This window comes from Rhinoderma darwinii, chromosome 12 (genome assembly GCF_050947455.1).
Source record: "Rhinoderma darwinii isolate aRhiDar2 chromosome 12, aRhiDar2.hap1, whole genome shotgun sequence".
Taxonomy (NCBI): domain Eukaryota; kingdom Metazoa; phylum Chordata; class Amphibia; order Anura; family Rhinodermatidae; genus Rhinoderma; species Rhinoderma darwinii.
Window position 1 is genome coordinate 17,294,709 of NC_134698.1, and position 13,586 is coordinate 17,308,294.

The 13,586-nt window shown below is 42.7% G+C and overlaps 1 protein-coding gene across 2 annotated transcripts in view; it reads right to left on the minus strand.

The window, feature by feature from the left end:
• Positions 1–5,639: 5,639 nt before the first annotated feature.
• The window catches only part of ZFYVE19 (zinc finger FYVE-type containing 19), a 45,325-nt gene continuing 37,378 nt past the window's right edge, over positions 5,640–13,586 (minus strand). The window contains exons 9-11 of one of the 2 annotated variants that reach the window (XM_075844762.1): positions 10,193–10,312; positions 9,617–9,774; positions 5,640–6,268 (exon numbers count right to left, since the gene is read on the minus strand). In XM_075844762.1, the coding sequence (XP_075700877.1) occupies positions 6,190–6,268; positions 9,617–9,774; positions 10,193–10,312 (357 nt within the window). In that variant the 3' untranslated portion in view covers positions 5,640–6,189. Of the gene's footprint in view, positions 6,269–9,616; positions 9,778–10,192; positions 10,313–13,586 lie in introns of both variants that reach the window. The other variant, XM_075844761.1, reaches the window with a different exon arrangement.

Genomic DNA, 13,586 nt, shown 5'->3' on the forward strand with positions numbered 1-13,586 from the left:
TTGGGGATTTGTTTTGCTATCCTTTGTCACCTGCTTTCATTTTGTATTTTTGCTGATTTTATTAAGCTCTTTGTCATTTACAAAGTCTACAGATGTACCCTCAGATTTGTATTTTTCAAATGCCCATTTTTTTTGTCATATATTGCCCTTTTTACGGAAGGTGTAAGCCATGTGGGGTTTAATTTTAGTCATTTATACTTCTTACCCATAGGAATACATTTTGCACTATAATTACCCAAAGTGAAATCTTCCATTTATCATTTGTCCCATTATTTAACATTAGTTCTTCCCAATCTAAGTCCTGAATTGCAGCCCCCATCCTGGGGAATTGGCCTTCTTAAAATTAAGTGTTTTTGCCCTCCCAGCCTGTGTTTGTTTTTTACAGTATAGGTAAAATGTAACTATATTATGATCACTGTTACCGAGGTTTTCACGATCATTGACGCTCCCAACAAGCTCTGCATTATTAGAAATGACAAGATCCAACAGAGCTTCACCTCTAGTCGGGTCTTCCACAAACTGGCCCATAAAATTTTCCAGCAACAGTTTCAGGAAATGTCTCCAATTTTGCAGTTGAAGCCAAACCATGACACCAATTAATATCCCGGTAATTAAAATCTCCCATTATGACTACAGTACCAGCCTGTGCAGCCCGCTCCATCTGTTTATATATTTGACCTTCCATCTCCTCAGTTATATTGGGGGGTCTATAGATTACACCAAAGTAATTTTTTCAGTGTTTACCTTCCTTTGTAATTCCACCCACAAGGTTTCAATCTCCTCACAATCTTCACCCACTATTGTCTCATTCACACTCACCTTCATATTACTTCTCACATACAAACATACACCACCGCCTTCATATCACTTCTCACATACAGACATACACCACCGCCTTCATATCACTTCTCACATACAGACATACACCACCGCCTTCATATCACTTCTCACATACAGACATACACCGCCGCCTTTCCCATTTGTCCTGTCTTTTCAAAACAGTGTAAAAACCCTGTCGATTTACAGCCCAGTCGTGTGGAGTCTAGCCATGTTTCAGCAACACCGACTATATCTATATGTTCCTCCAGTATCAAGGCCTCCAGCTTCCCCATTTTGCTTGCTAGACTTCTGGCATTTGTGAACATTCACTTTAACTTGCCTTTAAATTTTTCACATTCAGTATCGGAAATGTGATTATTTGGGCATTTTTATCTTCAATGTTGTTGTAAAGGATTTGCCAGACACAGCTTCTGTGTCAACGCCCGTGGGCAATCAGTCTGCACCTGCTCCTATGTCTGTGAGACTGACTCCATCTTCCACCACTCAGGATGGCAGGCTTAGGAGTGGGAGAGCCTATCACAGCCTGGCCAGACGGAGCTAGTTCCCGCCCACTGTCTATTTATACCTGCCTTTCCTGTTCCTCCTTTGCCTGCGATTCTTCTATGCTTGTTTCCTGGCTTGCTTCTGCTGCTTGTACTACTCATCCTCTGCTTGTTATTTACCTTGGCTTTCTGACCACTCTTCTGCTCAGATAGAATTCTCTCCCCCAGCACACCGGACCCCCTTCCATTCAGGTGCAAATCATCTGCAGAATACAGTTTGTACCCCAATGAAAAGTCAGCCCAGTGCTCTATAAACCCATAGCCTTCTCCTCTACACCAAGACTTAAGCCATGCATTTAACTCCCTGAGATCCCACTGTCTTTCCTGTGATGCGCATGGCACAGGCAGTATTCCTGAGAATATTACCTTGGAGGTCCTTGTAGTCTAGTCCTTTAAAAATTATTCTTAACCCCTTCTCGCTCCATGACGTACTATTATAGGTCATGCTGAGCGCATCACTCGCGCTCAGTGACCTAATAGTACGTCATGCGGTTAACCACCATTCCGCCCCCCCTCCCGTCACATCTATGAGCTGTGACAACTGCTGTCACAGCTCCTTCCCCAGGGACAGATTGCGGTGGTCCCCACAGATTAACCCCTTAGAAGCTGCGTTCAATAGCGATCGCGGTTTCTATGGGGTTAGAACACCATAGACGGCCCCGCGATGTGATCCCGGAAAGTCGATGGTTGCTACAGCAACCGGAGGCCTAATAATGGTCTGCCGTCTATGGAAGCCTAGTAGGTCCTGCCAAAGGCAGGGACCCACTGTGCATGTAGTGCAGTGTTTTAGAATAGCTACCAGGGCTTCATGCCTTCAAGTCTCCTAGTGGGACAAAAAAAAAAAAAAAGTTAATTATAAAAGTAAAAACATTAAAGTTTTAAAGTAATTAAAAAGTACAAATCGCCCTTTTTCCCTGTTCTAGTCTTTTACAATTAAATAAATTAATAAAAAAATAATAATAAAACTATACATTAGTATCATCACGTCCGTAACGGCCTGAACTATAAAAGCATCTTGTTATTTATCCCGTGCGGTGAATGTCGTAAAAAAATAAACCATACCAGAATCGCTATTTTTTTGTCATGCCACCTCCCAAAAAATTTAATTATGGCAACACAAAAAGGAAATGATTTTAGTTTTTTAAAAAAAAAAAAGGATTTTATTGTGCAAACTACATAAAACATTAAAAAAAGCACTATTTGTTATCACCGTAATCGTATTGGCCCGCACAATAAAGTGCATATGTCATTTATAGCGCATGGTGAACGCTCTAAAAAATACATTAAAAATAATTAATAGAAAACACACTAGTAGAGTAGTGGGAAAAATAAAAAAGTTCTGGCTCTCAGAATATTGCGACACAAGAGGTGCAGAATGTGTTCCAAAAGGAGATAAGATCTGGCACCATCAGTCGCATCAGTGCGACACTGCCCACATATCTGCGCATTATTATACCCTCTTATTATGCCCTGATGTTTTCCGCACATATTACATACGCCCCCACATTATAAACTGAAAACACCAGCAAAAACCCTAAAGAACAACTACCAAGCGCAATCTGTGCTCCAAAAGCCAAGTAGCTCCCTTCTGAGCCCTACAGTGTGCCCACATATATGGCATTCCCATACCCGGGAGAACCCACTTAACGGTTTATGAGATATTGGTCTTCAGTGGCACAAGCTGGGCACAACATATAGTGCACTAAAATGGCATATCAGTGGAAAATCCACTTTTAATTATTTTCTAGTAAACACCTTTTGGGGCAAAATACTCACTGCACCCATTAAAAATGCATTAATGGGTTTAGTTTCCAAAATGGGGTCACTTCTTGTGGGTTTGTTTTACGATTTGACCTCAGAGCCCTGCAATTGTGAGCCAGTGCTGTGAAAATCACCCAAATCAGGCCTCAAATGTGCATGGTGCTCTTTCAACTCGTGAGCTCTGACGTATGTCCAGGAAATGATAAATACCTTTAGAAATGTAGTTTACAAAATGGGGTCACTTATGGGGTGTCGCCACTGGACTCTGGTACCTCAGGGGCTTTGTAAATGTGACATGGTGCCCGAACACCAATCCAGCAAAATGTGCGCTCCAAAAGCCAAATGGCGCTCCTTCCCTTCTGGGCCCTGCCAAGTGCTCAAACCGCAGTTTTTTATTGCAACATATGGGGTATTGCCATACTCAGAAGAAGTTGAGTAACAAATTGTGTGATGTTTTTCTTCTATTATCCTTTGTGAAAATGAAAAATTGGAAGCTAAAACGAAATGTTTTTGTAAAAAATTTAATTTTTCATTTTCACTGCCGAATTCTAATAAAACATATGAAAAACCTGTGGTGTGATAATGCTCACTACAATGCTAAATGATTTCCTCAAGGGGCGTAGTTTCCTAAATGGAGTCACTTTTAAGGGGTTTCCCCTGTACTGGTACTTCAGAAGCTTAGCAAATGCGTCATGGTGCCCAGAAACCAATCCAGCAAAATCTACATGCGCACATATGTGGTATTGCCATACTCGGGAGAAATTGCTTTTCAAATGTTGGGGTGCGTTTCCTCTTTTATGCCGTTTAAAAATTAACATTTTCAAAGTTTTATTGGAAAAAAAAATTTGATTTTCATTTTTATGGCCATTTTCCACTAAAAGTTCAGAAAAAAAATGTAGAGTTAAAATGCTCACTATACCCCTCTATGAATTCTTTGAGGGGTGTAGTTTGCCAAATGTTTTTTTTTTGGGGGGTATTTCCTTTATTTTGGCACCACAAGACCTCTTCAAACCTGACATGGTGCCGAAAATATATTGTAATAAAAAGGAGGCCCCAAAATCCACTAGGTGCACCTTCAGTCCAGTAGCAAACTAGAGCCACATGTGGGATATTTCTAAAAATTGCAGAATACGGGCAATAAATATTAAGTTGCGTTTCTCTGGTAAAAAAAAAAACTTCTGTGTTACCGGGAAAAAATTGAATAAAAAAAAGGGATTAAAAGGGATTTTCTACCAAAAAATAATTAATTTGTCAATTTCACCTCCACTTTGCTTTAATCCTTGTGAAACACCTAAAGGGTTAAGAAACTTTTCAAATGCGGTTTTAAATACTACCAGGGGTGCAGTTTTTAAAATGGGGTGATTTATAGTGGTTTTGAATATATAGACCCTTAAAGCCACTTCAGAACTGAACTGGTCCCTAAAAAAAAAGGCTTGAAATTTTCTTGAAAATGTGAAAAATTGCTGCTAAAGTTCTAAGCCTTGTAACGTCCTATAAAAGATAAAAGGATGTTAAAAAAAATGATGCCAACACAAAGCATAAAGTAGACATATGGGAAATGTTAATTAGCAGCTATTTCATGTGGTATAACTATCTGTCTTACAAGCATATACATTTAACAAAACTGCATATTTTTCTAAATCTTCTGTAAATTTTGCTATTTTTCACAAATAACACTGAATGTGTTGACCAAATTTTACCACGAACGTAAAGTACAATGTGCCACAAGAAAATCTCAGTATCGCTTGGATTAATAAAGGCATTCCAAAGTTATTACCACATAAAGTGACACGTCAGATTTGAAAAATGGGCTCTGATCCTTAAGGCCCAAACTAGGCTGCGTCATTAAGGGGTTAAGGCTCCTCTACCTACCATTTATTCGGTCGTTAGCTCCCACATGGACCACGACAGCTGGATCACCACCAGCCCCTTCCAGTAATTTATGCACCCGTTCATGCTGAACCCCTATCACCAGGGAAACAGCAAACCATTCGGTTGAGGCGGTCTTGGCAATTTTGCTTGGCGTAACAGAAACAGGATTGGCCTTCCTTTTCTTGGACCCCTTTCTACTGCCCCTAAATTCATTAACCCAGCGACTTGCCTGATCCTGCTCACCCATGTCTTCACCCTCCAGTTCTACCCCACTGCTTGCTCAGTGAGCAGCATGCTCCGCTCAAGATTGTCTATCTTCCTCAGTGTTGCATTTTGCTCCTCCAGATCCGAAATGCGAGCTTCCAGGTGACCAACATGCTCACATCTGCCACAGAGGTATTCACCCTGGAACTCCGGCTCCAGTCGCACATACATAGTAGTACTGCGACCTAGTTGCATTACTTTGTATTTATCAATATTAAAATTTCATTTGCCATGCACTTGGCCAGGCTGCCAGCATATCTAGGTTTGATGCTGGAATACGTTTTTCAGCTCAGCTATTAAAATGGCAGCCATCTTTCCACCAAATAATCTTAAAACAATACTCCACTCGGGAATCAGACCTTCTCTTTTATATGAATTTTATTTGACATTATTTCTCCACCCTCAACAGTTCACGTCGTAGCTGGTAAAACTGGGTGGTGACAGAAGACGTTCTCTGATGTAAATCTTTTCTATACAGTATATGCATTCACAAATGTATGTTAACCATAAATTATTATTTAACAGTAATTAAAACATGGCTTAACAATTGTGGCCTTTTATTAAACAGTAACCAACACCCGGGTGTAAAATCCTACAAATATCCCCAACTGAGAAAATAAGCCTAATGTAGTAATATCATTTAATTATATGGCAATACTTCCTTCCAAGTTGAAGAACATGATAGTGAAACATTACATTTTAGAACACTGGTCCCGAAAGGGATTCTCCAGCTATTCCAAAACTACAACTGACCGTCAGCAGCAACCAGCGCATATTGGGAGTTGTAGTTCTTCAACAAATGGAGAGCCCCAAGTAGTTTAGGAGGTTAGGTCAAGTAGGGGCTACATAAAGGGTTCTGCTTTTTCTGCATCCGGTAAACAAATCAGGATTATGAGCAATTTAGTCGCTTTTATCTCCCTTTCTTTTTTCGAGGACGTCGATATACAGAAGTCTGATGCTCCTTTCGGTCAAATTCATCATGTCCTTCCCTGAAACAGAAGACATTTTTTTTATCATCACCTACGTGCTGATCTGATACATTTTCAGACCTGGGCAACCCAACCAATTTCAAAATAGACCAAATCCTCAAAGTAGACAGTGAATGGGTTAATGAGTTTCTCCAGTCTAAAAAAATTAGTTTTAATTCCTCACCATTTTCAAAATCTCTTTTTGCTACCAGAGAATGGGAAGATTCTTGCATAGACCAGTACAGACTATTATCGTTTGTATGCATTTTAATCCTCCATGCACTCCCATTCGCGGACTACAATTTATTTATTTTTAAATGATGGTGAGTAATTGAAGCACGTAGGGCGGAATTTATTAAGAAGTTTGATACTCCAGTATTAATCTAAAAAACTCTGCAGTAAGATTCGCCTAACTTATTAAGAGACGCATGCCTCTTAAAGGGAACCTGTCCGGTCGTTTATGATGCCCTCTCTGAGGGCTGCATAAAGTAACGTCAGACACGCGGATTTCATTTTTGTAGATCTGTGGAGTACTTTTTGTACACTCACACAGTGAATGTCACAGCGCGATGCCGATCGACGTGGACAAGGAGTCCGGCATATATGCAAAAGCTTCATACGCCGGACTCCTTACCAACAGCGCCCGGCAAGACGATGCAACGTTCAATGTGACAGCACATACAAGAGACAGACCGCTGAGTCAGCGTGTCTGACACTACTTTATGCTGCACTTAGCGAGGGCAGCATAAACAACCCGACAGGTTCCCTTTAACCCCTTTGTGACCAGCCTATTTTAGGCCCTAATGACCAAGCTATTTTTTTTCGTTTTTCTATAGTCGCCTTCAAAGAGCTATAACTTTTTTATTCTTCCGTCGACATATGTGTACTTTTTAATGGCACCATTTTGGGGTAGATATAATTTTTGATTAACTCTTATTAGCTTTTTTTTGGGGGGTGGGGGGGGAATAGAAAGAAACCCTGAAATTCCACCATTGTTCTATGCGGTTTAAATGAACGGCGTTCACTGTGCGGCGTAAATAACACGTTACCTTTATTCTATGGGTCGGCACGATTGCAGCCATACCACATATATAGAGGTTTTTTATGTTTTACCGCTTTTACACAATAAAAACATTTTTGCATCTTCGCTTTCCAAGAGCTGTGATTTATTTTATTTTTTTCGTCAACGTAGTTATTTGAGGGCTTGTTTTTTGCGGGACGAGATGTAGTTTTGATTGGTACTGTTTTGGGGTACGTGGGACTCATTAACTTTTATTATGACTTTTTTGGGGGGCAATGGAAAAAAATAGCAATTTCGCCATAGTTTTTTGAGTTTTTTTTTTTTTTTTACGGTGTTCACCTTGCAGTTTAAATTACAAATTAACTTTACGGTTTGGGTCGTTACGGTTGCGCCAATACCATATAGGTGTACTTTTATTTATTTTTTACACTTTTACTAAATAAAACCACTTTTTATGGAAAAACATGGATTTTTTTTACTGTAATCTTTATTAATAATTTTTATTTTCACATTAATTACTTATTTTTTTTAGTCCTACCAGGGGACTTTACTATGCGATCTGTAGATCGCTGCTATAATGCTTTGGTATACTTCGTATACCAAAGCATTATTGCCTGTCAGTGTAAATCTGACAGGCAATCTATTCGGACGTGCCTCTGGCGCGTCCTAATAGGCATATGCCCAGGGCAGACCTGGGGGCCTTTATTAGGCCCCCGGCTGCCATGACACCCCATCGGGGGCCCGCAATTTCATTTGCGGCTCATTGATGATGGATGACAGAGTGAGCTCACTCCCTCTGCAAATGATTTAAATGCCGCGGTCGGTAATGACTGCGGCATTTAACAGGTTAAACGTCCGCGATCTAAGTAAACTTGGATCGTGGCTGGTGGAGCAGTAGCCCGGCTGTCATCAGACAGCCAAGCCCCAGGACCAGTCTGCACGGGACACCCGTGCATGGCTTATACTGGGCTGCCGTGAAAAGGTGGCAGCCTAGCCTAAAGCCCCTTAGTGACCGCCGTGAAAAGGAATATTGGTCGTCACTAAACGGTTAAAGAGGCTCTGTCACCACATTATAAGTGGCCTATATTGTACATGATGTGATCGGCGCTGTAATGTAGATTACAGCAGTGTTTTTTAGTTAGAAAAAACGATCATTTTTGACGGAGTTATGACCTATTTTAGCTTTATGCTAATGAGTTTCTCAATGGACAACTGGGCGTGTTTTACTTTTTGACCAATCAGCGTCATACACTTCTCTCCATTCATTTACTCTGCAGATAGCGATATAGCTATATCGCTATGTGTAGCCACATAAACACACTATAACGTTACTCATGTGTCATGACAATGAATATACATTACCTCCAGCCAGGACGTGATGTGTATTCAGAATCCTGACCACTTCTCTGCACTTCTCTGTGATTTACAGCATAGCAGGCGTAGTCTCGCGAGATTACGCTGTAAGCTGTCATTCACAGCGAGATCTCGCTGTGCTGTAAAGCACAGAGACGCTACAGAAGCGGTCAGGATTCTGAATACACATCCCGTCCTGGCAGGAGGTAATGTATATTCATTGTCAGGACACTGCAGTAACGTTATAGTGTGTTTATGTGACTGCACATAGCGATATAGCTATATCGCTATCTGCAGTGTAAATGAATGGAGAGAAGTGTATGAAGCTGATTGGTCACTGATTGGTCAGCGTCATACACTCCTCTGTACAACGCCCACTTGGCCAAAAAGTAAAACACGCCCAGTTGTCCATTGAGAAACTCATTAGCATAAAGCTAAAATAGGTCATAACTCAGTCATAAATGATCGTTTTTCTAAATAAAAAAAAACACTGCTGTAATCTACATTACAGCGCCGATCACATCATGTACAATATAGGCCACTTATAATGTGGTGACAGAGCCTCTTTCAGAAAATAGGCGCATCTCTGTCCGACCGTGCTCCAGAAAATCAAATCTACTCCGAGATTAGTGCTATAATTTATTGTTTTCTGGGGTAAATGATAGTAAATTTATCGGGCTGCAGTGACCCCTCTTGATAAGTCCCACCCTCGTTTTTACAGGTGGCGTAAAAAATGCAAAAGTTGCAAACTCCTTTAAATAAGATCATATCTAAAAGCATCTTTTTCCCCAAAAATGGAACAAGAAATGTGGAAAACACATTTTCTGTAGAAAGAGAATTATCAATGGTGAGAAATAGAAGCAGTAAGCAATTGATTATCCATTTATACAGTACGATTAGGACCCGAGGTATTAGCCAACCTTTAAGATCATTCCAGAACATACGCGAGATGGAGAACCCATTCACACAGACATAGGAGTATGAATAGAAAATACCTGAAGCATTTCTTGCAGTACAGATCACCATCGCAATCGTGACATCGTAAAGCACAGTCTTCGTTACAGATACAACACCAGGGCAGCTCTTCCTCATCGCTGTCTGCCTCTTTAACCTTTCCTGCTGAGCTTCTAGCAGGTTGGATCTGGGCTGCAGCCTTCTAAAATAATATTAGGATATCTTGTAAACCAAAGAATTAGTGTAAAAAAACAAAAAACCATAAAAATTCCAAAAACTAAAATTTCCGCAAAATCGCGGCAGAAACTGTTAGATGACCGCGACATGTGAATAGACTCTCCTTGGTGTAATTACGCGTTTCGGCTATACTAACTCCTTTGTCAAGCAAACACAATACAACGGGGCAAATTTACTAATACGAAGGGGTTATTCAGACGAACGTACAAATAGTCCGTATGACGGCCATTTTTTTAACGGCCGTCACATTAGGCCGTGCCTGAATTGGTAAGGTGTAAATATTGAAACCCTCCTCTGCACGTCTTGTGATCCATAGAAATATTTTCTCTTCCTGCCATTACTTTTATCAATATCCAAAATAAAATAGAATTCTAACATACCGTTTGTTTTGGGGGCAGTTTATTTCCCGGTTTTGTTTCTTTGCCGTTACTGGTTGCTGTGTTTTCAGCAGAGAGATCATTATAGCCACTTGCTTCATCTAGAAAAGCTTCTTCAGAAAGCTGCAAATAGCAACAAAAAGTCATAAGAACTGGTAAGAGAATGTATCAATAAAATACAATAATAATAATAATAATAAAACTGTAAAGGATTTGCCAGACACAGGTTCTGTGTCGACGCCCATGGGCAATCAGTTGGCCAAGGGTTACATTCGCCCCTCTACTTCTCCGGTAGGTGCTGGCTTCTTCTTCGTAGGGAAGAAGGATGGTGGTCTTAGGCCATGCATCGACTACCGGAACTTGAATAAGGTCACTGTAAGGAACCAGTACCCCCTTCCTTTGATTCCTGATCTCTTCAATCAGGTTCAGGGGGCCCAATGGTTCTCTAAGTTTGATCTACGGGGGGCTTATAACCTTATCCGCATCAAAGAGGGGGATGAGTGGAAGACTGCGTTTAACACGCCCGAAGGTCATTTAGAATACCTCGTCATGCCCTTTGGGTTGTGTAATGCTCCCGCGGTCTTCCACAATTTCATAAATGAGATTTTAAGAGATTACCTGGGGGTATTTCTTGTAGTGTACCTTGATGACATACTTGTGTTTTCCAAGGACTGGTCCTCCCACATTGAGCATGTCAGGAAGGTGCTCCAGGTCCTTCGGGAAAAAAACTGTTTGCTAAGACAAAAAAAATGTGTGTTTGGGGTGCAAGAGATACCATTTTTGGGTCAAATCCTCACTCCTCATGAATTCCGCATGGACCCCGCCAAGGTCCAGGCTGTGGCGGAATGGGTCCAACCTGCCTCCCTGAAGGCGTTACAGTGCTTCCTGGGATTCGCTAAATTATTACAGGAGATTTATGGCTAACTTCTTGGTCATCGCTAAGCCTCTTACGGATCTCACTCGCAAAGGTGCTGATCTCTTCCACTGGCCTCCTGAGGCTGTCCAAGCTTTTGAGGTCCTTAAAGAAGTGCTTTATCTCGGCCCCAGTGCTGGTTCAGCCCAACCAAATGGAGCCATTCATCGTGGAGGTTGACGCCTCCGGAGGTGGGAGTGGGTGCTGTCTTGTCCCAGGGTACCAGGTCCCTCACCCATCTCCGTCCCTGTGCCTACTTCTCCAGGAAGTTTTCGCCCACTGAGAGTAACTATGAGATTGGCATCCGAGAACTCTTAGCCATTAAATGGGCATTTGAAGAGTGGCGCCACTTCCTGGAGGGGGCTAGGCACCAGGTAACGGTCCTTACCGACCACAAGAATCTGTTTTTCTTAGAATCTGCCCGGAGGCTAAACCCGAGACAAGCTCGATGGGCGTTATTTTTTACCAGATTCAACTTTTTGGTCACCTATAGGGCTGGGTCTAAAAATATTAAGGCTGACGCACTGTCGCGTAGCTTCATGGCCAGCCCTCCTGCTTGTGTTTTGCCTCCAGTTATAATCATTTCCTCTATTGATTCTGATTTAGTCTCCGAAATTGCGGCTGATCAAGGTTCAGCTCCCGGGAACCTTCCTGAGAACAAGCGGTTTGTTCCCCTGAAACTCCGGCTAAGGGTACTTAGGGAAAATCATGACTCTGCACTATCTGGCCATCCAGGCATCCTGGGTACCAAGCACCTCATTGCCAGAAACTACTGGTGGCCTGGGTTGCTTAAAGACGTTAAGGCCTACGTCGCCGCTTGTGAGGTTTGTGCTAGGTCCAAGACTCCCAGATCCCGACCAGCGTGCTTACTATGTTCTTTGCCCATTCCCCAGAGACCTTGGACCCATATCTCCATGGATTTTATCACCGATTTTCCTCCATCTCAAGGCAAGTCGGTGGTGTGGGTTGTAGTAGACCGCTTCAGTAAGATGTGCCACTTTGTGCCCCTCAAGAAACTACCCAATGCTAAGACGTTAGCTACCTTGTTTATCAAACACATCCTGCGTCTCCATGGGGTTCCTGTCAATATTGTTTCTGACAGAGGGGTACAATTTGTTTCATTGTTTTGGAGAGCCTTCTGTAAAAAGTTGGAGATTGATCTGTCCTTCTTCTTGGCATTCCATCCTGAAACTAATGGCCAAACCGAGAGGACTAATCAGTCTCTAGAACAATATTTAAGGTTTTTTATCTCTGACTGTCAACATGATTGAGTCTCATTCATTCCCCTTGCCGAATTTTCCCTTAATAACCGGGTCAGTAACTAGTCAGGGGTCTTCCCCTTTTTCTGTAATTTTGGGTTTAATCCACGGTTCTCCTCCGTTTCACCTGGTAGTTCCAACAATCCCGAGGTAGATGTCGTTCATCAGGAACTGTGCACAGTCTGGGCCCAGGTTCAGAAGAACCTAGAGGCGTCCCAGAGGATACAAAAGACTCAGGCAGATAGAAGACTTTCTGCTAACCCCTTGTTTGTGGTCGGGGATCTGGTGTGGCTATCTTCTAAAAATTTGCGCCTTAAAGTCCCATCTAAGAAATTTGCTCCCCGGTTTATAGGGCCGTACAAGGTCATTGAAGTCCTTAACCCTGTCTCCTTCCGAATGGAGTTGCCCCCGTCTTTTCGAGATCACGACGTATTTCATGCCTCCCTCCTGAAACGCTGCTCCCCGTCCTTGGCTCCCTCGAGGAAACCTCCGGTCCCTGTTCTCACCCCTGAGGGGGTAGAATTCGAGGTGGCCAAGATTGTGGACAGCAGGATGGTCCAAGGCTCCCTCCAGTACCTGGTCCATTGGAGAGGATACGGGCCTGAGGAGAGGACTTGGGTACCCGCCCGGGATGTTCACGCTGGGGTATTGCTCAGGAGGTTCCACCTTCGTTTACCCAATAAACCAGGTCCACCTAGAAAGGGTCTGGTGGCCCCTCATAAAAGGGGGGGTACTGTAAAGGATTTGCCAGACACAGCTTCTGTGTCGACGCCCGTGGGCAATCAGTCTGCACCTGCTCCTATGTCTGTGAGACTGACTCCATCTTCCACCACTCAGGATGGCAGGCTTAGGAGTGGGAGAGCCTATCACAGCCTGGCCAGACGGAGCTAGTTCCCGCCCACTGTCTATTTATACCTGCCTTTCCTGTTCCTCCTTTGCCTGTGATTCTTCTATGCTTGTTTCCTGGCTTGCTGCTGCTGCTTGTACTACTGATCCTCTGCTTGTTATTGACTTTGGCTTTCTGACCACGTTTTGTACCTCGCTCACTCCTGGTTTGACTCGGCTCGTTCACCACTCTTGTTGCTCACGGTATCTCCGTGGGCAGCTGCCCCGTTTCCTTAGCTTCTGTGTACCCCTGTCTGTTTTGTCTGTCTTGCACTTACTGAGCGTAGGGACCGTTGCCCAGTTGTACCCCGTCGCTTAGGACGGGTCGTTGCAAGTAGGC